This window comes from Oncorhynchus kisutch, linkage group LG14 (genome assembly GCF_002021735.2).
Source record: "Oncorhynchus kisutch isolate 150728-3 linkage group LG14, Okis_V2, whole genome shotgun sequence".
NCBI lineage: Eukaryota > Metazoa > Chordata > Actinopteri > Salmoniformes > Salmonidae > Oncorhynchus > Oncorhynchus kisutch.
Window position 1 is genome coordinate 7,247,246 of NC_034187.2, and position 24,451 is coordinate 7,271,696.

General features: G+C 45.8%; 2 protein-coding genes across 2 annotated transcripts in view; both read right to left on the reverse strand.

Annotated features, from left to right (window-relative positions):
• Window positions 1-5,159: 5,159 nt before the first annotated feature.
• On the reverse strand, window positions 5,160-24,069 carry LOC109904343 (transcriptional-regulating factor 1). The gene is made up of 11 exons (XM_031787739.1): window positions 23,600-24,069; window positions 23,421-23,467; window positions 20,968-21,082; window positions 20,378-20,757; window positions 18,430-18,569; window positions 17,314-17,417; window positions 16,708-16,780; window positions 13,789-13,877; window positions 13,520-13,672; window positions 9,219-9,517; window positions 5,160-8,780 (listed from the first exon to the last, which is right to left on the reverse strand). The coding sequence occupies exons 1-11, from the start codon at window positions 23,768-23,770 to the stop codon at window positions 8,708-8,710; spliced, it is 1,644 nt and encodes a 547-aa protein (XP_031643599.1). The 5' UTR covers window positions 23,771-24,069; the 3' UTR covers window positions 5,160-8,707.
• A 98-nt stretch (window positions 24,070-24,167) lies between these two features.
• Window positions 24,168-24,451, reverse strand: part of LOC116353308 (G-box-binding factor-like) — a 5,564-nt gene continuing 5,280 nt past the window's right edge. The window contains exons 2-3 of the mRNA XM_031787592.1: window positions 24,235-24,451; window positions 24,168-24,172 (exon numbers count right to left, since the gene is read on the reverse strand). The exon at window positions 24,235-24,451 is cut by the window's right edge and continues 2,445 nt beyond it. Of these exons, the coding sequence (XP_031643452.1) occupies window positions 24,168-24,172; window positions 24,235-24,451 (222 nt within the window). The remainder of the gene's footprint in view (window positions 24,173-24,234) is intronic.

Genomic DNA, 24,451 nt, shown 5'->3' on the forward strand with positions numbered 1-24,451 from the left:
CCTAACCCCTACCACCCCTCCTTAACCCCTACCACCCCTCCTTAACCCCTACCACCCCTCCTTAACCCCTATCACCCCTCCTTAACCCCTACCACCCCTCCTTAACCCCTACTTCCCCTCCCTAACCCCTACTACCACTCCCTAACCCCTACCACCCCTCCTTAACCCCTACTTCCCCTACTTCCCCCTCCCTAACCCCTACTCCCCTCCCTAACCCCTACTACCCCTCCCTAACCCCTACCACCCCTCCTTAACCCCTACCACCCCTCCCTAACCCCTACCACCCTCCTTAACCCCTACCACCCCTCCTTAAACCCTATCACCCCTCCTTAACCCCTAACACTCCTCCTTAACCCCTACCACCCCTCCTTAACCCCTACCACCCCCCCTTAACCCCTATCACCCCTCCTTAACCCCTACCACCCCTCCTTAACCCCTACCACCCCTCCTTAACCCCTATCACCCCTCCTTAACCCCTAACACTCCTCCTTAACCCCTACCACCCCTCCTTAACCCCTACCACCCCCCCTTAACCCCTATCACCCCTCCTTAACCCCTACCACCCCTCCTTAACCCTTACCACTCCTCCCTAACCCCTACCAACCTCCTTAATCCCTACCACCCCTCCCTAAACCCTACCACCCCTCCTTAACCCCTACCACCACTCCTTAACCCCTACCACCCCTCCTTAACCCCTACCATCCCTCCTTAACCCCTCCCATTTCTCCTTAACCCCTACCACCCCTCCTTAACCCCTACCACCCCTCCTTAATCCCTACCACCCCTCGTTAACCAGTCCCATTCCTCCTTAACCCCTACCTACCAACCAACCTTAACCCCTACTACCCCTCTGTATACCCTACCACCCCTCCTTAACCCCTACCACCCCTCCCTAAACCCCTACCACCCCTCTTTAACCCCTACTACCCCTCCCTAATCCCTACCACCCCTCCCTAACCCCTACCAACCCTCCTTAACCCCTAACACCCCTCCTTAACACATACCACCCCTCCTTAACCCTTACCACTCCTCCCTAACCCCTACCAACCTCCTTAATCCCTACCACCCCTCCCTAAACCCTACCACCCTCCTTAACCCCTACCACCACTCCTTAACCCCTACCACCCATCCTTAACCCCTACCATCCCTCCTTAACCCCTCCCATTTCTCCTTAACCCCTACCACCCCTCCTTAACCCCTACCACCCTTCCTTAACACCTACCATCCCTCCTTAATCCCTACCATCCCTCCTTAACCCCTCCCATTCCTCCTTAACCCCTACCACCCCTCCTTAACCCCTACCACCCTTCCTTAACCCCTACCACCCCTTCCTAACCCCTACCACCCCTCCTTAATCCCTACCATCCCTCCCTAACCCCTACCACCCCTCCTTAACCCCCTACCACCCCTCCTTAACCCCTACCATCCCTCCTTAATCCCTACCCTCCCTCCTTAACCCCTCCCATTCCTCCTTAACCCCTACCACCCCTCCTTAACCCCTACCACCCCTCATTAAGCCCTGCCATCCCTCCTTAACCCCTACCACCCCTCCTTAACCCCTACCACCCCTCGCTAACCCCTACCATCCCTCCCTAACCCCTACCACCCCTCCTTAACCCCTACCACCCCTCCTTAACCCCTACCACCCCTCCTTAACCCCTATCACCCCTCCTTAACCCCTACCACCCCTCCTTAACCCCTACTTCCCCTCCCTAACCCCTACTACCACTCCCTAACCCCTACCACCCCTCCTTAACCCCTACTTCCCCCTACTTCCCCCTCCCTAACCCCTACTACCCCTCCCTAACCCCTACTACCCCTCCCTAACCCCTACCACCCCTCCTTAACCCCTACCACCCCTCCCTAACCCCTACCACCGTCCTTAACCCCTACCACCCCTCCTTAAACCCTATCACCCCTCCTTAACCCCTAACACTCCTCCTTAACCCCTACCACCCCTCCTTAACCCCTACCACCCCCCCTTAACCCTATCACCCCTCCTTAACCCCTACCCACCCCTCCTTAACCCCTACCACCCCTCCTTAACCCCTATCACCCCTCCTTAACCCCTAACACTCCTCCTTAACCCCTACCACCCCTCCTTAACCCCTACCACCCCCCCTTAACCCCTATCACCCCTCCTTAACCCCTACCACCCCTCCTTAACCCTTACCACTCCTCCCTAACCCCTACCAACCTCCTTAATCCCTACCACCCCTCCCTAACCCTACCACCCCTCCTTAACCCCTACCACCCCTCCTTAACCCCTACCACCCCTCCTTAACCCCTACCATCCCTCCTTAACCCCTCCCATTTCTCCTTAACCCCTACCACCCCTCCTTAACCCCTACCACCCTTCCTTAACACCTACCATCCCTCCTTAATCCCTACCATCCCTCCTTAACCCCTCCCATTCCTCCTTAACCCTTACCACTCCTCCCTAACCCCTACCAACCTCCTTAATCCCTACCACCCCTCCCTAAACCCTACCACCCCTCCTTAACCCCTATCACCCCTCCTTAACCCCTACCACCCCTCCCTAACCCCTACTACCCCTCCTTAACCCATACCACTCTTCCTTAACCCCTACCACCCCTCGCTAACCCCTACCACCCCTCCCTAACCCCTACTACCCCTCCTTAACCCCTACCACCCCTCCTTAACCCTTACCATCCCTCCCTCACCCCTCCTCAACCCCTATCACCCCTCCTTAACCCCTACCACTCCTTGTTTAGAGTGTTTATCAGGCCATGTGGACACCACCTAGTTGTCAGGTAGGCTGTTTAGAGTGTTTATCAGGCAAAAATAAATAGCTTTAATAGTGTAGGTTTGTATCTGTCAGGGAGGAAGGCTATGTGAACTACTCTGGAAAGTCTTCTGAGGAGGACCATGCTTTCACGTCCCTCACCCACCGAAGTGCCTCTTGCCATGGGGTCTGTCTCCCTCGGGCTCCTCTCTTTCATTTCTCTCTCTCTCTCTCCCTACCCGTTCGCTGACTGAAACTCTACATTTGCATTTATTCTTGTCAGGTCTTCTAATGTAGACTGGCGCGTTAGACTGGGTTATAAGTAGGGTAGTTATGGCAGTATGGCAGTAATAACAACAGGTTGGTGAAAAGGTTTGTAAGAGCTCTACTCTCTGTCTGTATCTGTCTGTCTCTCTCTGTCCCTCTCTGTCTGTCTCTGTCTCTCTCTGTCCCTGTCTGTTTCTCTCTGTCACTGTCTGTTTCTCTCTGTCCCTCTCTGTTGCTATCTCTGTTTCTGTCTCTGTCCCTCTCTGTATCTGTCTGTCTCTGTGTCTGTCTGTCTCTCTCTGTCTCTCTATGTTGCTATCTCTGTTTCTGTCTCTCTCTGTCCCTCTCTGTATCTGTCTGTCTCTGTGTCTGTCTGTCTCTCTCTGTCTCTCTCTGTTGCTATCTCTGTTTCTGTCTCTGTCTCTATCTGTATCTGTCTGTCTCTGTGTCTGTCTGTCTCTCTCTGTCTCTCTCTGTTGCTATCTCTGTTTCTGTCTCTGTCTCTATCTGTATCTGTCTGTCTCTGTGTCTGTCTGTCTCTCTCTGTCTCTCTATGTTGCTATCTCTGTTTCTGTCTCTGTCTGTCTCTCTGTTTTTGTCTCTATCTGTATCTGTCTCTCTCTGGCTCTGTCTCTGTATCGGTCTCTTTCTATATCTGTCTGTCTCTATATCTGTCTATGTCTGTCTTTGTGTCTGTCTCTGTCTCTGTATCGGTCTCTTTCTATATCTGTCTGTCTCTCTCTATCTCTCTCTGTCTCTGTCTCTGTGTCTGTCTGTATCGGTCTCTTTCTATATCTGTCTGTCTCTATATCTGTCTATGTCTGTCTTTGTATCTGTCTCTCTCTGTCTCTGTATCGGTCTCTTTCTATATCTGTCTGTCTCTATATCTGTCTGTCTGTCTTTGTATCTGTCTGTCTCTGTCTCTGTCTCTGTCTGTCTCTCTCTATCTCTCTCTGTCTCTGTCTCTGTGTCTGTCTGTATCGGTCTCTATCTGTGTCTGTCTGTATCGGTCTCTTTCTATATCTGTCTGTCTCTATATCTGTCTATGTCTGTCTTTGTATCTGTCTCTCTCTGTGTCTGTCTTTGTATCGGTCTCTTTCTATATCTGTCTGTCTCTATATCTGTCTATGTCTGTCTTTATATCTGTCTCTCTCTGTGTCTGTCTTTGTATCGGTTTCTTTCTATATCTGTCTGTCTCTATATCTGTCTATGTCTGTCTTTGTATCTGTCTCTCTCTGTCTCTGTATCGGTCTCTTTCTATATCTGTCTGTCTCTATATCTGTCTGTCTGTCTTTGTATCTGTCTGTCTCTGTCTCTGTCTCTGTCTGTCTCTCTCTATCTCTCTCTGTCTCTGTCTCTGTGTCTGTCTGTATCGGTCTCTATCTGTGTCTGTCTGTATCGGTCTCTTTCTATATCTGTCTGTCTCTATATCTGTCTATGTCTGTCTTTGTATCTGTCTCTCTCTGTGTCTGTCTTTGTATCGGTCTCTTTCTATATCTGTCTGTCTCTATATCTGTCTATATATCTGTCTCTCTCTGTGTCTGTCTTTGTATCGGTTTCTTTCTATATCTGTCTGTCTCTATATCTGTCTATGTCTGTCTTTGTATCTGTCTCTCTCTGTCTCTGTCTCTGTATCGGTCTCTTTCTATATCTGTCTGTCTCTATATCTGTCTATGTCTGTCTTTGTATCTGTCTGTCTCTGTCTCTGTCTCTGTATCTGTCTGTCTCTCTCTATCTCTCTCTGTCTCTGTGTCTGTCTGTATCAGTCTCTATCTGTGTCTGTCTGTATCGGTCTCTTTCTATATCTGTCTGTCTCTATATCTGTCTATGTATCTGTCTCTCTCTGTGTCTGTCTTTGTATCGGTCTCTTTCTATATCTGTCTGTCTCTATATCTGTCTGTGTCTGTCTGTATCAGTCTCTATCTGTGTCTGTCTGTATCGGTCTCTATCTGTGTCTGTCTGTATCGGTCTCTATCTGTGTCTGTCTGTATCGGTCTCTATCTGGTACTGTCTGTATCGGTCTCTATCTCTGTCTGTCTGTGTCGGTCTCTATCTGTGTCTGTCTGTATCGGTCTCTATCTGTCTCTGTCTGTCTTTGAATCCACCGTAAATATACAGTCAGGTCAAAATGTAATGATACCCTTGATAAAGATGAGCAAAATGTTTTTAATTAAAATTCAAATAAATAATACAAATACTGAGCTATATAGTACGCTCAAAACAATTGGAAAAATTATTTATATTGATAGAATTGCTCAGAGAAATAGATTTTTTTTCTCAAAAAGATAGGTAATAAGATAGGTAATAAGATAGGTAATAAGATAGGTAATAAGATAGGTAATAAGATAGGTAATAAGATAGGTAATAAGATAGGTAATAAGATAGGTAATAAGATAGGTAATAAGATAGGTAATAAGATAGGTAATAAGATAGGTAATAAGATAGGTAATAAGATAGGTAATAAGATAGGTAATAAGATAGGTAATAAGATAGGTAAAAAGATAGGTAATAAGATAGGTAATAAGATAGGTAAAAAGATAGGTAATAAGATAGGTAAAAAGATAGGTAAAAAGATAGGTAATAAGATAGGTAATAAGATAGGTAATAAGATAGGTAATAAGATAGGTAATAAGATAGGTAAAAAGATAGGTAATAAGATAGGTAATAAGATAGGTAATAAGATAGGTAATAAGATAGGTAATAAGATAGGTAAAAAGATAGGTAAAAAGATAGGTAATAAGATAGGTAATAAGATAGGTAAAAAGATAGGTAAAAAGATAGGTAATAAGATAGGGGTAAAAATGATTGGTAGCCCTGTTTTCAATATCTTTCGAATACCTCGCCTTGTGAAGATAACAGCACTGAGCCTTTTTCTAAAATGTTTTATCCTCTTAAGGATCGGACCCTTTAAAAAAAAATATGAAATACCCAAATCTAACTGCCTGTAGCTCAGGCCCTGAAGCAAGGATATGCATATTATTGATACCATTTGAAAGGAAACACTTTGAAGTTTGTGGAAATGTGAAAGGAATGTAGGAGAATATAACACAGTAGATCTGGTAAAAGATAATACAAAGAAGAAACAGGCTTTTTTTAAATATATTTTGTACCTTCATCTTTGAAATGCAGGAGAAAGGCCGTAATGTATTATTCCAGCCCAGGTGCAATTTAGATTTTGGCCACTAGATACCTTTTTCTCAAATGTTTTATAATATAATTTATTATCCTGGCAAAAGGCATCTAGATTTTGGCAAAAAAAATGGTACTGGTACTTGTTAAAGTTCATGATGCCGTTGACCTTATCAAGGGCACCAGGATCAGTGGAAACAAAATAGCCATTTAACATCAAAGATCCACCACCATATTGTACAGTAGGAATGAGGCATATACAGTTTCTTCTTTTTTTTTTGTCACGCCAAACCCACCACTGGCGTGCGTGGATGGACTGAAGGCCGTGGATGTGGATTACGGCAGCCCCCCCCCCCCCCCCCCCGCCCCCCGCACCTCTCTGATTCAGAGGGGTTGGGTTAAATGAGGAAGACACATTTCAGTTGAAGACATTTAGTTGTACAACTGACTACATATCTCTCTTTCCTTCAAGAGCTCTATTTTCATGTTGCCATTGTTACTTAGAACCGACGCTAGGGATGATCATGGGCAATACCACATGGAACATTAATGAGCCTGATCTTATTCCACTAATTGGTATTTTGACCAATCAGATCAGCTCTCATGCCTGATCTTATTCCACTAATTGGTATTTTGACCAATCAGATCAGCTCTCATGCCTGATCTTATTCCACTAATTGGTATTTTGACCAATCAGATCAGCTCTCATGCCTGATCTTATTCCACTAATTGGTATTTTGACCAATCAGATCAGCTCTCATGCCTGATCTTATTCCACTAATTGGTATTTTGACCAATCAGATCAGCTCTCATGCCTGATCTTATTCCACTAATTGGTATTTTGACCAATCAGATCAGCTCTCATATATAAAACAGATAGAATCCGATATAAACTGATAGGAAATGATAGGCTCACATTGACCTGGGTACGGTTTCCCAATAGCAATAATGGAACTTAAGGCTTACAGATGTTTATAGCGATGCATCGTTCCTAGAGCTGTGGCGGTCATGACATTTTGTCAGACGGTTATTGTCATGCAACAGTCTGCCGGGTCTCACGTTAATTAACATAAACACGTTTAGCTCCAGGCCTCCACATCTAAATTTAAAAGAAGAAAAAATGTCTAAATAAATCAAAGTAATATAGCCTACACCATCACAATCAATCCATTATTTAATTTAGGCAGCTCAAAAGAAACATTATGAAGAAAATGTATTTCAGAAAAACGGTATGAGTTGGCCTACTGTACGTTACCTGGCTATGAGCCATTCTATAGGCCGTAAGGGCTTGTTCATTTAGCAGGCAAGATGTACTTTATTTTATATCATACGATATTTTAGTAATATATAATAATATAATTGAACTTAACTGGAGAAAATGCTAAATAATATTTTTCCTATTCCGGAGAGATGTACACATATGAAGTGGCTATGGGGAGGGCAACAAAACAAAATGTTCTACGTGTGGTCCGTTTAGATTACGAGCGTTTTCGTTAAGTGCGACGTTATTTACGATGGGTTTTGAAGATGTAACAATGCTCCTACGAAGGTTCTAGCAGTGAACATAGTCTTAAGATGGTTTTGGGGAAACCAGGCCCTGTACCGTACTTTGGCCCCAGTCGTTCAAAAGGTATCCGACCCTGTATGGGGATCTAGGTAGTTGGACAGTAGAGGGCAGTAGAGGGCTTGTCCTGATGGTTTAAGGTCAGTGCTGGTGTAGGGTTTAGGGTCAGTGCTGGTGTAGGGTTTAGGGTCAGTGCTGGTCTAGGGTTTAGGGTCAGTGCTGGTGTAGGGTTTAGGGTTTAGAGTCAGTGCTAGTCTAGGGTTTAGGGTCAGTGCTGGTGTAGGGTTTAGGGTCGGTGCTGGTTTAGGGTTTAGGGTCAGTGCTGGTGTAGGGTTTGGGGTTTAGGGTTTAGGGTCAGTGCTGGTGTAGGGTTTGGGGTTTAGGGTTTAGAGTCAGTGCTAGTCTAGGGTTTAGAGTCAGTGCTGGTCTAGGGTTTAGGGTCAGTGCCGGTCTAGGGTGTAGGGTTTAGGGTCAGTGCTGGTGTCGGGTGTAGGGTTTAGGGTCAGTGCTGGTCTAGGGTTTAGGGTCAGTGCCGGTCTAGGGTGTAGGGTTTAGGGTCAGTGCTGGTCTAGGGTTAAGGGTTTAGGGTCAGTGCTGGTGTAGGGTTTAGGGTTTAGAGTCAGTGCTGGTCTAGGGTTTAGGGTCAGTGCCGGTCTAGGATGTAGGGTTTAGGGTCAGTGCCGGTCTAGGGTGTAGGGTTTAGGGTCAGTGCTGGTCTAGGGTTAAGGGTTTAGGGTCAGTGCTGGTCTAGGATTTAGGGTCAGGGCAGGTCTAGGGTTTAGGGTCAGTGCTGGTCTAGGATTTAGGGTCAGGGCAGGTCTAGGGTTTAGGGTCAGTGCTGGTCTAGGGTTTAGGGTTTAGGGTCAGTGCAGCTCCTCCTGATGTTTCTTCATGGTGATGTGTCTTCATGACGATGTGTCTTCATGGCGATGTGTCTTCATGGCGATGTGTCTTCATGGCGATGTGTCTTCATGGCGATGTGTCTTCATGGCGATGTGTCTTCATGGCGATGTGTCTTCATGGCGGCGATGTGTCTTCATGTGAGCATTACGACTCTTCACTTTAGAGAACACCCTGAAGGAGAGGAGGAGAGATGAGAACGCAGTACAGACAGGCAGGCAGGCAGGCAGGCAGGCAGGCAGGCAGGCAGGCAGGCAGGCAGGCAGGCAGGCAGGCAGGCAGACAGACAGACAGACAGACAGACAGACAGACAGACAGACAGACAGACAGACAGACAGACAGACAGACAGGCAGGCAGGCAGGCAGGCAGGCAGGCAGGCAGGCAGGCAGGCAGGCAGGCAGGCAGGCAGACAGACAGACAGACAGACAGACAGACAGACAGACAGACAGACAGACAGACAGACAGACAGACAGACAGACAGACAGACAGACAGACAGACAGACAGACAGACAGACAGACAGACAGACAGACAGGAGACTACAGAATATACAGTAGAGAAGTTGCTGGATGGATAGATAGATGGATAGATAGACAGAAGGTATCTCTCTTACTTGGCACACGCCCTACAGGGGTATGGAGGGGTAGGCTGTGTGTGGAGCTTGGCACTGGGGGCAGAGTTGCTCGGTATGGGACTGGAGCTGAATAGAGAGGGGGACATCCTCAGACAGACCGGCCCATAAAAGTGAGCCTTGCTGGGCCTCTCTACCTCTCCCAGGGCTGGGCTACAGCAAGCAGAACCAACCTGGAGCCGGGGACAGGACGAGCCACTGTGGATTGGTTGGCAGGCATTCTGTGTTGAAATGGTGTGGAGCCCCATCTTACCATTCATGGTGGGCTGAGATGGATAGACCTACAGAGAGAACAGGTTACAATAGTACTGACAGCTAGTCTGGTAGGTTCTCTCCATACCTTGTCTGGCTTCTCGCTCTCTCTTTCAATTCAACTCAAATGAGCTTTACTGGCATGGGAAAAGTGTTTACAAGGAAGTGAAATAGACAATAAACAAAAGTGAAAAAACACAAAACAACAGTTTTTTAAATTCTATTTAGTCTTTATTTAGTCTCTATTTCTCTCCACAGAGACACTCACCTGCCCATCATTGTTGTCCCCGCTGACGAGGGAGACGATGTGATTGGCTGTGGGCCCAGAGCAGGGGAGAACGACTGCCCCCTCTCAGTGAAGCCACAAAGTTCAAGGCCGACCACGGTACTGTAGGCATTGTTTGTAGAAAACAAGACCCCCCCCATTATAGTGAGGGGAAAATGACAATCTCCGTGGTCTATCTACGGGGGCGCAACTTTGGTTTTAGAAGTGGGGGGGGGGGGGGACTTGGCGGGGGGGTCTGAGGGTACTCTCATTTGGGGGGGGGGGGGCATCTAAAGCTCATTTTCTGTATTTCTACACAATCTAAAATGACCCATGACCCATCTAGCAGTCATCAAGCTAGGTTAAGTGATTGATAAGACTGAACTAGATCAATGATAATTCACTCATCAATATTGTGTTGCACCTTTAACTTAATAGCCTAACAAATGAACAACTCTTACAAATGAATTACAAAGACTTTGCTTTTTTTGAGTGTCTTTAAGACATCCTCTATATGGAATTTCAGCCCGAGCCGCCTGCACGCCTGACCCCCGTCTAGTCAATAACTCTCTCCCCAACAACTTCCCAACTTTTTTTTTTATGTCTTAAGGGAAATGTTTGAAAAACAATAGTTTGAACAAAAACAGATAGACAGATAGACAGATATACAGATATACAGATAGATCCTACACATGAACACACAGAAGCAGTACATCCTCCATGTAATTCATATCATAGTACTAATAGTACCTAGTGGCTAGGGGTCCACGGCCCTGCAGCGCCCCAACCCAACACACCCCACTCAGCTTTAGGATCGTAGGGAAGCATTCCTTATTGGTTTCAGGTGTCTTAGGGAAAGGCCAGAGTGACAACCAGCAGTACAACAGACCCCCAGGGCCAGGACTGAGCAACCCAGCAGTACAACAGACCCCCAGGGCCAGAGTGACAACCAGCAGTACAACAGACCCCCAGGGCCAGGACTGAGCAACCCAGCAGTACAACAGACCCCCAGGGCCAGAGTGACAACCAGCAGTACAACAGACCCCCAGGGCCAGAGTGACAACCAGCAGTACAACAGACCCCCAGGGCCAGAGTGACAACCAGCAGTACAACAGACCCCCAGGGCCAGAGTGACAACCAGCAGTACAACAGACCCCCAGGGCCAGGACTGAGCAACCCAGCAGTACAACAGACCCCCAGGGCCAGAGTGACAACCAGCAGTACAACAGACCCCCAGGGCCAGAGTGACAACCAGCAGTACAACAGACCCCCAGGGCCAGAGTGACAACCAGCAGAACAACAGACCCCCAGGGCCAGCATGACAACCAGCAGTACAACAGACCCCCAGGGCCAGCATGACAACCAGCAGTACAACAGACCCCCAGAGCCAGCGTGACAACCAGCAGTACAACAGACCCTCAGGGCCAGGACTGAGCAACCCAGCAGTACAACAGACCCCCAGGGCCAGGACTGAGCAACCCAGCAGTACAACAGACCCCCAGGGCCAGGACTGAGCAACCCAGCAGTACAACAGACCCCCAGGGCCAGGACTGAGCAACCCAGCAGTACAACAGACCCCCAGGGCCAGGACTGAGCAACCCAGCAGTACAACAGACCCCCAGGGCCAGGACTGAGTAACCCAGCAGTACAACAGACCCCCAGGGCCAGGACTGAGCAACCCAGCAGTACAACAGTCCCCCAGGGCCAGGACTGAGCAACCCAGCAGGTAGAGATGGCCTAAATAGGTATCTCCTTTAGCGTCTCCCAAGTCTTTTCTCACACTGGCCAGTGTTTGCTGCACAGGGAGAATAAAGGGTTGTATCTATGGAAGTTCCCTGGTTGCCTGACCCTGATGAGACCCCTGTCACCATCTGATCCTGCTCAGATGAGGCATGACAAAGAAACACCTTGGTGTACATTTATACATTATATTATCCAAGAACAGAATCAATGGTTCAATAATTGAAATGACCATTATTCCCAGATCCCAGACTGTAGCCCACCCATCAACTCAAGATGGAACTTTGTATCCATTCACTGGTTGTTATAATATACTGCAAAATGCACCTGAGCTACGTAGACTGGTCTTCCCTGGCTGTCTGACCCTGCTGGGACACCTGTCACCTGTCATCTGATCCTGCTAAGAGACATGACGAGCATAGTGTTGTGTGTTGACTGTGCACCATGACAGTGAAGCCTGTAGAGCTGTTAATACCATGTCAGTGTGAAAAGTAGGGAATTCGCAGATCTGACAGATCAATAACATTACATTGCTATACTGACTAATAAAAACTAACATTAAGCTGAAGAAATGTCCAAATATATTGGTCTTCAATCGTTTGGCCACTGTTTTCATTGTTTGATTCAAGTCTAGTGTTATTGAGGTAAAAAAATAATAGCTAAAGTTAGTGAGCTAGCTAGCTAACATTAGCCAACGTTTGGATAGCTCTAGATAATGGTACTATGGTACATCATCAAATGTACTTCTGTTGAAATGGGACAAAACAAAGGCTACAAAATATTTCCATACACACAACAGCCTTAAGGTACTGCTACCTGACAGATAGCTAGAGGCTAGCTAGAGCTGAACTGGCTGTGGTAGCTACTAGCTAGCTATCTAGCTGCTAATAGTTTATTCACTTCAGTGGAAAGGGGATGAAACATTAGCTAACATAACATGTCAGTTACACTTCTAGCTCAGCACTGGGGTTATATAAAAACAATTGTGTCAAACAGCAGTTATCTTGCCAGCTAGATCAGTCAACTAAAGAGTAGCCAGTTTCTGCTATGCTTGCTTTTACAACTCTGAGAAAAAGCGCAACACAGACCGCAACTGCCTCTGTGCATCTCTCCTGTGCTGGTCCTATATGCCTTTCAGAAGCTTTGCCTTCGCACAGCCTGTCCGCATGCTCTGTGGTGTCCAGTACAGTTCTAAATCCAGCTGGCTGAAACCGGAAACCAGCCTACCCGACCGCTCTGAGGCATCCACATGGTCTTAAAGCACACCGTAAAGCTGCGTTTTGTATCACAGCGCAATTATAAAACTGGACAAAATGAATGTGTGTGACCAAACAGAATGTGTGTGTGTGTGTGTGTGTGTGGGGGGGGGGTTCATATCCCCCCCCCCGTTCCCAAGTGAAAGTTGCGCCCCTGTCAATCTTCATGTGAATAAATACATGTTTAGAAGACAATAGTGCAGACAATAATTGGTTCTAACACACTAGATATGTGCCCTGATTATGTTTAAATCACACAGAACAAGTGATAATGATAATTTAGTAGCTATTGGCAGCCTGCAGTACCCTGGTTGGCCTTCAACTTGAGATACTCAATCAGAGGGGGCAGCACTGAGCTAGCCTGCAACGTTATTTCCTCGAGAAGCTCAAATTTCCTTGGCTTCAAATGTGCTTTTGAATCTTCACAAAGGAATGACTGGTGTCATGTGATCAATGGCTCTGTCCATTCAGATATACAGTCATTGGCCCAGAGAGGTCAGCTGATCTGTTTATTGAGAGCTCCTTATTGGTGGGGCATCTCCTCAAGTCCCTCCCTAACCATTATGCCCCCTTAACAAAGAGCAGAGACACAGTATGGTTCCCAGCAATATAAAATGGCTTCCTTTACTTCGTGACTATGTGAAAGCCCTGGATAGACTAACGACTGAACACCTTCACTGGAAAACAGAAAGTGATGCAGCATTCAACAAGGCTGATTGTATGTGAACATTTCTTTACACATGCTAACATATTCCATAAGTTTTTTTTACCTCAGGCAGTGTGCTGGCCAGCCCGACCGGGGTCCTTACATTTACCTCAGGCAGTGTGCTGGCCAGCCCGACCGGGGTCCTTACATTTAGACGCAGCCTCCTCTTCCAGGTGTAGTAATACTCTACACACTGAGACACTGACTTAGTCCCCACCTACACACACACACACACACACACACACACACACACACACACACACACACGTTAAAACCAGAAATCTATAGAGTGATAGTAGTTAGTGAGGGTGTGAAAAGCGTTGTGTTCCGTACTGTTTTCTGAATGCGGTGGAAGTCCTTCTGGTACATCATAAAGGCTTTCTTCACCAACCTCTTCTCCACTGGACTCCACGTATCACTCCCTTAGACAGAGAGAGAAATATATATATATATATATAGAGAGAGAAATATATATATATAGAGAGAGAGAGATAGGAGAGAGAGAGAAATATATATATATATATATATATATAGAGAGAGAGAGAGGTGCAAGAGAGAGAGAGAGATATTCTCCAATTACATTGAATGAGTTACAGGACAAAATAAAAACCCTCCAACCCAAAAAGGCCTGTGGTATTGATGGTGTCCTCAATGAAATGATCAAATATACAGACAACAAATTCCAATTGGCTATACTAAAACTCTTTAACATCATCCTTAGCTCTGGCATCTTCCCCAATATTTGGAACCAAGGACTGATCACCCCAATCCACAAAAGTGTAGACAAATTTGACCCCAATAACTACCGTGGAATATGCGTCAACAGTAACCTTGGGAAAATCCTCTGCATTATCATTAACAGCAGACTCGTACATTTTCTCAATGAAAACAATGTACTGAGCAAATGTCAAATTGGCTTTTTTTTTGAGCCTTCGACTCATTTTGGCATGAGGGTCTGCTATACAAACTGATGGAAAGTGGTGTTGGGAGTAAAACATACGACATTATAAAATCCACGTACACAAACAACAAGTGTGCGGTTAAAATTGGCAAAAAACACACACATTTCTTCACACAGGGTCGTGGGGTGAGACAGGGATGCAGCTTAAGCCCCACCCTCTTCAACATATATATCAACGAATTGGCACGGGCACTAGAAAAGTCTGCAGCACCCGGCCTCACCCTACTAGAATCCGAAGTCAAATGTCTGCTGTTTGCTGATGATCTGGTGCTTCTGTCACCAACCAAGGAGGGCCTACAGCAGCACCTAGACCATATGCACAGATTCTGTCAGACCTGGGCCCTGGCAGTAAATCTCAGTAAGACCAAAATAATGGTGTTCCAAAAAAGGTCCAGTCACCAGGACCACAAATACAAATTCCATCTAGACACTGTTGCCCTAGAGCACACAAAAAAACTATACATACCTTGGCCTAAACATCAGCGCCACAGGTAACTTCCACAAAGCTGTGAACGATCTGAGAGACAAGGCAAGAAGGGCATTCTATGCCATCAAAAGGAACATAAATTTCAACATACCAATTAGGATTTGGCTAAAAATACTTGAATCAGTCATAGAGCCCAATGCCCTTTATGGTTGTGAGGTCTGGGGTCCGCTCACCAACCAAGACTTCACAAAATGGGACAAACACCAAATTGAGACTCTGCACGCAGAATTCTGCAAAAATATCCTCTGTGTACAACGTAGAACACCAAATAATGCACGCAGAGCAGAATTAGGCCGATACCCACTAATTATCCAAATCCAGAAAAGAGCCGTTAAATTCAATAACCACTTAAAAGGAAGCGATTCCCAAACCTTCCACAACAAAGCCATCACCTACAGAAAGATTAACATGGAGAAGAGTCCCCTAAGCAAGCTGGTCCTGGGGCTCTGTTCACAAACACAAACACACCCTACAGAGCCCCAGGACAGCAACACAATTAGACCCAACCAAATCACGAGAAAACAAAAAGATAATTACTTGAAACATTGGAAAGAATTAACAAAAAAACTAGAATGCTATTTGGCCCTACACAGAGAGTACACAGCGGCAGAATACCTGACCACTGTGACTGACCCAAAATTAAGGAAAGCTTTGACTATGTACAGACTCAGTGAGCATAGCCTTGCTATTGAGAAAGGCCGCCGTAGGCAGACATGGCTCTCAAGAGAAGACAGGCTATGTGCTCACTGCCCACAAAATGAGGTGGAAACTGAGCTGCACTTCATAACCTCCTGCCCAATGTATGTCCATATTAGAGAGACATATTTCCCTCAGATTACACAGATCCACAAAGAATTCGAAAACAAATCCAATTTTGAAAAACTGCCATATCTACTGGGTGAAATTCCACAGTGTGCCATCACAGCAGCAATATTTGTGACCTGTTGCCACAAGAAAAGGGCAACCAGTGAAGAACACACACCATTGTAAATACAACCCATATTTATGCTTATTTATTTTATCTTGTGTCCTTTACCATTTGTACATTGTTAAAACACTGTATATATATATATATAATATGACATTTGTAATGTCTTTGTTGTTTTGAAACTTCTGTATGTGTAATGTTTACTGTAAATTTTTATTGTTTATTTCACTTTATATATTCACTTTATATATTATCTACCTCACTTGCTTTGGCAATGTTAACACATGTTTCCCATGCCAATAAAGCCATTGAATTGAGAGAGGAGAGAGGAGAGAGGAGAGAGGAGAGAGGAGAGAGAGAGAGAGAGAGAGAGAGAGAGAGAGAGAGAGAGAGAGAGAGAGAGAGAGAGAGAGAGAGAGAGAGAGAGAGAGAGAGAGAGAGAGAGAGAGAGAGAGAGAGAGAGAGAGAGAGAGAGAGAGAGAGAGAGAGAGAGAGAGAGAGAGAGAGAGAGAGAGAGAGAGAGAGAGAGAGAGAGAGAGAGAGAGAAGAAAGAGAGACAGAGAGAGAGAAAAAGACAGACAGGGTGAGAGAGTGTCTGACAGACCAACCAACTTGCACATGTCCTCTATGCCATTGTTATTTTTATCCTAAATTATTACTGTTACTGATTGACAATCTTGATTATCGTCGACAATCACGATTATTATAATTTGTAATTATGTTAATATTGTAAATGTATCACTTCATCTCTCTGGCTGTACATTGTTACGTCATGCTGATAAAGCAAAAATATATATATTTTTTAAATTGAGAGAGACAGAGCTGAATGTATGAAACTGCTCAGACAGTGTTTGAGCGTGTGAATCACACACACACCTGCGTAGTGGTAGGAGGAGAGAGAGTTGGCTGTCATTGGCCAGTGGTGAAGGAGCATCTTCTCCAGTGTTCCCTAGAGGTGGAGACAGAGACAGGAAATTAGGGAAATCTCAAGACAGATTCATCGAATGATTTATTGGTTGATTGATTTTATTCAATTAAAAGTAGAAGGCTGCTCTAGCCAGAGACGACAGGTTTGGAGTTGGAGCTGAGGTGAGGTTAGGTGAGGTGGGGGGAGGGAGGGAGGGAGGGAGGGAGGGAGGGAGGTTAGGTGAGGTGAGGTGAGGTTAGGTGAGGTGAGGTTAGGTTAGGTGAAGTTATGTGAGGTTAGGTTAGGTGAGGTTAGGTGAGGTGAGGTTAGGTGAGGCGAGATTAGGTTAGGTGAGGTGAGGTTAGGTGAGGTTAGGTGGGGTTAGGTTAGGTTAGGTGAGGTGAGGTTAGGTTAGGGGAGATTAGGTGAGGTTAGGTTAGGTGAGGTTAGGTTAGGTTAGGACACGACATTACAACACAGTGATTAGTGTTTATTTTCTGTGTGACTGATGCTGATTTTCCATCAGAGACAAACAACATGTGATTGATTGAGGTGATGTAAATGTAAACTCTGACCAGGAAGTCTCCTCTGCTCTCGGATAGGCTGTGCAGGGCGTACTCAGAGTTAGTCCCACCCCCCGGACACACACTGGAACATGACATCATCAACAGACACTCCACTGGAGAGAGAGAGAAAGATTATCTCTTTTGAGAGGGAACGTGACCACACTATTCAGTCGACATGATTTTGTACGGAATGTGTGTGTGTGTGTGTGCGTGCGTATGTGAGTGTGTGTGTGTGCGTGCGTGCGTGTATGTGTGTGTGTGTGTGTGTGTGTGTGTGTGTGTGTGTGTGCGCGTGTGAGTGTGTGTGTTTGTGTTTGTGTGTGAGTGGAGGCTCCTCAGAGGAGGAAGGAGAGGACCATCCTCAGTGAATTTCTGAAAAATAAAATTGTGACACATTTATATCCTTTTTAGATAAAACTATACTAAATATTTTCACGTCACCAAATAATTGAATAAAACACAATGTTTTGCAATGAAGGTCTACAGTAGCCTCAACAGCACTCTGTGGGGGTAGCACCATGATGTAGCTGGAATACAGCTAGTTTCCGTCCTCCTTTGTGTACTTTGAATTCAATACAAACCCTAGGAGGCTCATGGTTCTCACCCCTTTCCATAGACTTACACAGCAATTATGACAACTTCCAGAGGACATCCTCCAACCTATCAGATCTATTAGCTAGCTACTAGCTAGTTTAGCTTACTCAAACACCTGGCTAAAACAGAGAGGGATGCTATGTTAGCTAGCTGGGTATGGCTATCCAACAGAGAGGGATGCTATGTTAGCTAGTTGGGTATGGCTATCCAACAGAGAGGGATGCTATGTTAGCTAGTTGGGTATGGCTATCCAACAGAGAGGGATGCTATGTTAGCTAGTTGGGTATGGCTATCCAACAGAGCGGGATGCTATGTTAGCTAGTTGGGTATGGCTATCCAACAGAGAGGGATGCTATGTTAGCTAGTTGGGTATGGCTATCCAACACTGGAACTCTTCCACGTCAAGGTAAGCTTTTGGTATAATTAATTTATTGCCACCGGGACCTGCCGGTGTAACTGCTAAACTGCTTGCTGTATACTGTACTACACGATTGTAGCGGGTGTACTAATGCATTAGCTGTGTGTGTGTACCTCTGTGCTGTGTGGATGAGTTCTCCAGGGCATCCCAGGGCGTCCACAACACCAGTGCTTTGTGGGTGTCTGAGTGAGAGTGTCTTTGGTCCTGAAGAGGTGGGACATCAGCCTGAAATCCAATCCCCACGTTGATCCTCCTGTGAGTGATAGGTCAATAACCAATCATAGTTGTGTATGCTTCACAGATGTGTTTCTCTGCACTGAAAATAGACTTGAAGTGTAAAATATGATTGGGTAGGAGGTTAGTAAGAGGTGATGTGATTGGGTATGAGGTTAGTAAGGGATGAAGGTGATTGGGTAGGAGGTAAGTATGGGGTGATTGTGTAGGAGGTTAGTAAGGGGCGATGTGATTGGGTAAGAAGTTTGTAAGGGATGAAGGTGATTGGGTAGGAGGTAAGTATGGGGTGATTGTGTAGGAGGTTAGTAAGGGGTGATGTGAGTGGGTAGGAGGTTAGTAAGGGATGATGTGATTGGGTAGGAGGTTAGTAAGGGATGATGTGATTGGGTAGGAGGTTACTAAGGGGTGATGTGATTGGGTAGGAGGTTAGTAAGAGGTGATGTGGTTGGGTATGAGGTTAGTAAGGGATGAAGGTGATTGGGTAGGAGGTAAGTATGGGGTGATTGTGTAGGAGGTTAGTAAGGGGCGATGTGATTGGGTAAGAAGTTTGTAAGGGATGAAGGTGATTGGGTAGGAGGTAAGTATGGGGTGATTGTGTAGGAGGTTAGTAAGGGGTGATGTGAGTGGGTATGAGGTTAGTAAGGGATGATCTGAAATCCAATCCCGACGTTGATCCTCCTGTGAGTGATAGGTCAATAACCAATCATAGTTGTGTATGCTTCACAGATGTGTTTCTCTGCACTGAAAATATACTTGAACCGTAAAAGATGGTTAAGTAATGCAAGACTTGCATTCTGATGCATCACTGCAGCCAGTGTAGCAAGTCTCATTGATTACAGTGGGTTTGTTTCAACAGCTGACGGAATAAAAACACACAGAACAATTTAGGTCAAGCTTCAGGTCTGAAATGGCTGGGTGGAAATTGGGATTTATCAGTGATAAGTAATTTGATTGGGTAGGAGGTAAGTAAGTTGTGATGTGATTGGGTAGGAGGTTAAGGGTGATTGGGTAGGAGGTTAGCAAGGGATGATGCGATTGGTTAGGAGGTTAGTAACGGATGATGTGATTGGGTAGGAGGTTAGTAAGGGGTGATGTGAGTGGGTAGGAGGTTAGTAAGGGATGAAGGTGATTGGGTAGGAGGTTAGTAAGGGGTGATTGTGTAGGAGGTTAGTAAGGTGTGATGTGATGTGATTGGGTAGGAGGTTAGTAAGGGGTGATGTGATTGGGGAGGAGGTTAGTAAGGGGTGATTGTGTAGGAGGTTAGTAAGGTGTGATGTGATTGGGTAGGAGGTTAGTAAGGGGTGATGTGATTGGGTAGGAGGTTAGGAAGGGGTGATGTGATTGGGTAGGAGGTTAAAGGTGATTGGGTAGGAGGTTAGCAAGGGATGATGCGATTGGTTAGGAGGTTAGTAACGGATGATGTGATTGGGTAGGAGGTTACTAAGGGGTGATGTGATTGGGTAGGGGATTAGTAAGGGGCGATGTGATTGGGTAGGAGGTTAGTAAGGGGTGATGTGATTGGGTAGGAGGTTAGTAAGGGGTGATGTGATTGGGGAGGAGGTTAGTAAGAGGCGATGTGATTGGGTAGGAGGTTAGTAAGGGGTGATTGTGCAGGAGGTTAGTAAGAGGTGATGTGATTGGGTAGGAGGTTAGTAAGGTGTGATGTGATTGGGTAGGAGGTTAGTAAGGGGTGATGTGATTGGGGAGGAGGTTAGTAAGGGGTGATGTGATTGGGTAGGAGGTTAGTAAGGGGCGATGTGATTGGGTAGGAGGTTAGTAAGGGGCGATGTGATTGGGTAGGAGGTTAGTAAGGGGCGATGTTCTTACGGTTTGTTCTTCATTGGATGCTCCCCGGACATTAGCATGGCACCATCACTTGTGGTTAGAGAGCAGTATAGCCCAGTTCCATCCCTGTCTGGCCTCAGCATGGGAGGAGGGGTGTATTCGGTCAGTTGAACAATTGAACGCAGAACACTCTGGAACACCACAGCACCCCTAGTGGACTGGCGGGGCAGGACAAGAGCAGAGTGGCGATGGGGATCCCTCCTCTTTTCTTTTTTCCTTTCTTTCCATCCCCTCCTTCCCTCATCCTCCCCCTCTTGGTGCTCCTCTTCCAGGCATGGAAATGGGGAGGCAGGGAGTCTGACGGGCACAGAGACAGGCATCACTATGGGGACAGGAGACCCTGGAATCACCCCTTCCTTCTGCTGAGAGAGAGAGAGAGAGAGAGAGAGAGAGAGACAGAGAGAGAGAGAAAATGTACATTACAGGGATAGAGAAGTATTGTGTGTGTGTGTGTGTGTGTGTGTGTGTGTGTGTGTGTGTGTGTGTGTGTGTGTGTGTGTGTGTGTGTGTGTGTGTGTGTGTGTGTGTGTGTGTGTGTGTGTGTGTGTGTGTGTGTGTGTGTTTCGTCTCACCGTCCTGTATGTTTGTGACCTGCCGGGCTGTCCTCGGAGTCCTCTGTGAGAGCGCATGTGTCCGTTAAGAGCAGGAAGACTCTTAAAGTCCCTCTGACACACAGAACACATCAACCTGCTGACACACACACATCATCATCATTAATATCATCATCATCATAATCAATATTATCATCATAATCAACATCATCATCATCAATATCATCATAATCAATATCATCATCTTAATCAATATTATCATCCTCATCATCATAATCATTACCATCATCGTCAACATCGTAATCAATATAATCATAATCAATATCATCATAATCAATTGCATCATCATTATCATCATCCTCATCAATATCATCATGATCATAATAAATATTATCATCATAATCATAATCAATATTATCATCATCATCATCAATACAAACACCGTATTGGATCAAAAAGTGTCTTAGTTGGTGGGCGTGGCAGGGCGTGGCAGTGGGCATGGCAGGGGGTGCTGCAGGGGGTGGCAGTGGGCGTGGCAGGGCGTGGCAGTGGGTGGCTGTGGGCGCGGTCACGGCTGAATTTGGTCAAAGCCCCGGTCAATAACTGTTTTGATGCATCCATCTTGGTGGAGAGACATGTTGCTGTTTTAAAGCCAATTTCCTGTAATTCTACACATTTTTTTAACGTAGCTGATTAAAATGTTGTAGTTTGAAAGCTAATTTCCTGCAATTATATTTGTATTTTATTTAACTAGGCAAGTCAGTTAAGAACAAACTATTATTTTCAATGACAGCCTAGGGTTAACTGCCTGTTCAGGGGCAGAACGACAGATTTGTACCTTGTCAGCTCGGGGGTTTGAACAAGGCTACCCTGCCGCCCCATATGCATTTTGCCATGGATAGGGGTGTGTTCCTATGCTCAAACCAGTCAAAGGTTTGGACACACCTACTAATTTTTGCTATTTTTTACATTGTAGAATAATAGTGAAGACATCAAAACTATGAAATAACACATATGGAATCATGTAGTAACCAAAAAAGTGTTAATCAAATCAAAATGTATTTTATATTTGAGATTCTTCAACGAGCCATCCTTTGCCTTGATGACAGCTTTGCACACTCTTGGCATTCTCTCGGCCAGCTTCATGAGGTAGTCACCTGGAATGCATTTCAATTAACAGGTGTGCCTTTTTAAAAGTTAATTGGGTGGAATTCTGTTCATTCTTAGTGTGTTTGAGCGGATCAGTTGTATTGTGACAAGGTAGGGGTGGTATACAGAAGGTAGCCCTATTTGGTAAAAGACCAAGTCCATATTATGTCAATAACAGCTCAAATAAGCAAAGGGAAATGACAGTCCATTATTACTTTAAAACATGAAGGTCAGTCAATTCAGAAAATTTCAAGAACTTTGAAAGTTTTCTTCAAGTGCAGTCGCAAAAACCATCAAGCACTATGAAACTGATTCTCACGATGACCGCTATAGGAAAGGAAGACCCGGAGTTACATCTGCTACAGAGGATAAGTTCATTAGAGTTACCAGACAAAATAAATGTTGCATCCCAAATAAATGCTGCACAGAGTTTAAGTAACAGACACATCTCAACATCAACTGTTCCATGGAGACTGCATGAATCAGATCTTCATCAAATTGCTGCAAAGAAACGACTTCTAAAGTGAACCAATAAGAAGAAGAGACTTGCTTGGGCCAAGAAAAATAAGCAATGGGCATTAGACCAGTGGAAATCTGTCCTTTGGTCTGATGAGTCCATATTTTTGGTTACAACAGCCGCATCTTTGTGAGACACAGAGTAGGAGAACATCTCCGCATATGTGGTACCCAACGTGAAGCATGGAGGAGGAGGTGTGATGGTATGGGGGTGCTTTGCTGGTGACACTGTCAGTGATTTATTTAGAATTGAAGTTACACTTAACCAGCACAGCTACCACAGCATTCTGCAGCGATACGCCATCCCATCTGGTTTGAGCTTAGTGGGACTATCATTTAGTTTTCAACAGGACAATAACCCAACACAAGCTCTGTAAGGGCTATTTGACCAAGAAGGAGATTGATGGAGTGCTGCATCCACAATCACCCGACCTCAACCTAATAGAGATGGTTTGGGATGAGTTGGACCGCAGAGTGAAGCAAAAGCAGCCAACAAGTGCTCAGCATATGTGGAAACTCCTTCAAGACTGTTGGAAAAGCATTCCAGGTGAAGCTGGTTGAGAGAATGCCAAGATTGTTCAAAGCCGCCATTAAGGCAAAGGGTGGCTACTTTGAAGAATCTCAGATATAAAATATATTTTGTTTTGCTTAACACTTTTTTTTCAGTACTACATGATTCTATATGTGTTATTTCACACACACACACACACACACACACACACACACACACACACACACACACACACACACACACACACACACACACACACATGAAAGCAAGCAAGCACACACACAAACACACAGCATACCTGCAGTTTGGTGTCTCATAGTTTCCCAAATGTTCTGTCAATGTCATCTAAAAGAGTAACAAAACCAACATTAATTTAACACACTGTTAAGTATATCAGATATCCTTAATGCTTTAGTTTTTAGCTCAGCGAGCTAACACAGACTACCCAGACTCCCCCTTGGGAGGATGTTACTGTACCTGTGTCTGCTGTGCTGGGGGCGAGTAGAGAGGCTTCAGATGGTTCAATTGATTCAAATGGTTCAAGTGATTAAATTGATTCAGGTGGTTCACGTGTGGTCCTCTCCTCTCTGTGGTCATCTGCTGGACGGCTGGACTTACCCCCCTCTCTGACTCCCACCCCCCACGCATGTGGAGAGGGGGAGAGAGGTAGAGAGGGCTGCATCTAGGGCTAGGGTTAGGGTAGGGAATATAGGAAGGGCTTGGGCTGGGCTGGTTAGGATGGGGTATGGGGCTGGATTGAGGGCTGAGGTGAGGATAAGAGTAGGGACTATGGTTAGGGTGGGAGCTGTAGGTAGGGTTAGGATTGGGGCTGTAAGTGATGTTAGGATTTGGGCTGTAGGTAGGTTTAGGGTTGAGGTTTTGGCTGTAGGTAGGTTTGGGGTTATGGTTGGGGCTGTAGGTAGGGTTGGGGTTGGGGGTGTAGGTAGGGTTGGGGTTGGGGTTAGGGTTGGGGTTGGGGTTAGGGTTGGGGATAGGGTTTGGGCTATAGGTAGGGTTAGGGTTGGGGCTGTAGGTGGGGTTGGGGTTAGGCTTGGAGCTGTAGGTAGGATTAGGGTTAGGGTTGGGGCTGTAGGTAGGGTTAGGGTCGGGGCTGTAGGTAGGGTTGGGGTTAGGGTTGGGGCTGGGGTTGGGGTTAGGGTTGGGGCTGGGGCTGGGGTTGGGGTTGTTGCTGTAGGCAGGGTTGGGGTTGGGGAGGAGGCTGTACTTGGATTGAAGTTGGGGATTAGAGCTGGGATAGGATTGAAGATGGGGATTAGAGCTGGGATTGGATTGAAGATGGGGATTAGAGCTGGGATAGGATTGAAGATG

Coding starts and splice junctions, on each gene's coding strand:
- LOC109904343 (XM_031787739.1), bottom strand. CDS start 23,770: ATGCGTGGGGGGTGGGAGTCAGAGAGGGGGGTAAGTCCAGCCGTCCAG. Junction 23,468..23,599: donor CCCCAGCACAGCAGACACAG/GTACAGTAACAT, acceptor TTACTCTTTTAG/ATGACATTGACAGAACATTT. Junction 16,781..17,313: donor AGAGCAGAGGAGACTTCCTG/GTCAGAGTTTAC, acceptor CTCCACCTCTAG/GGAACACTGGAGAAGATGCT.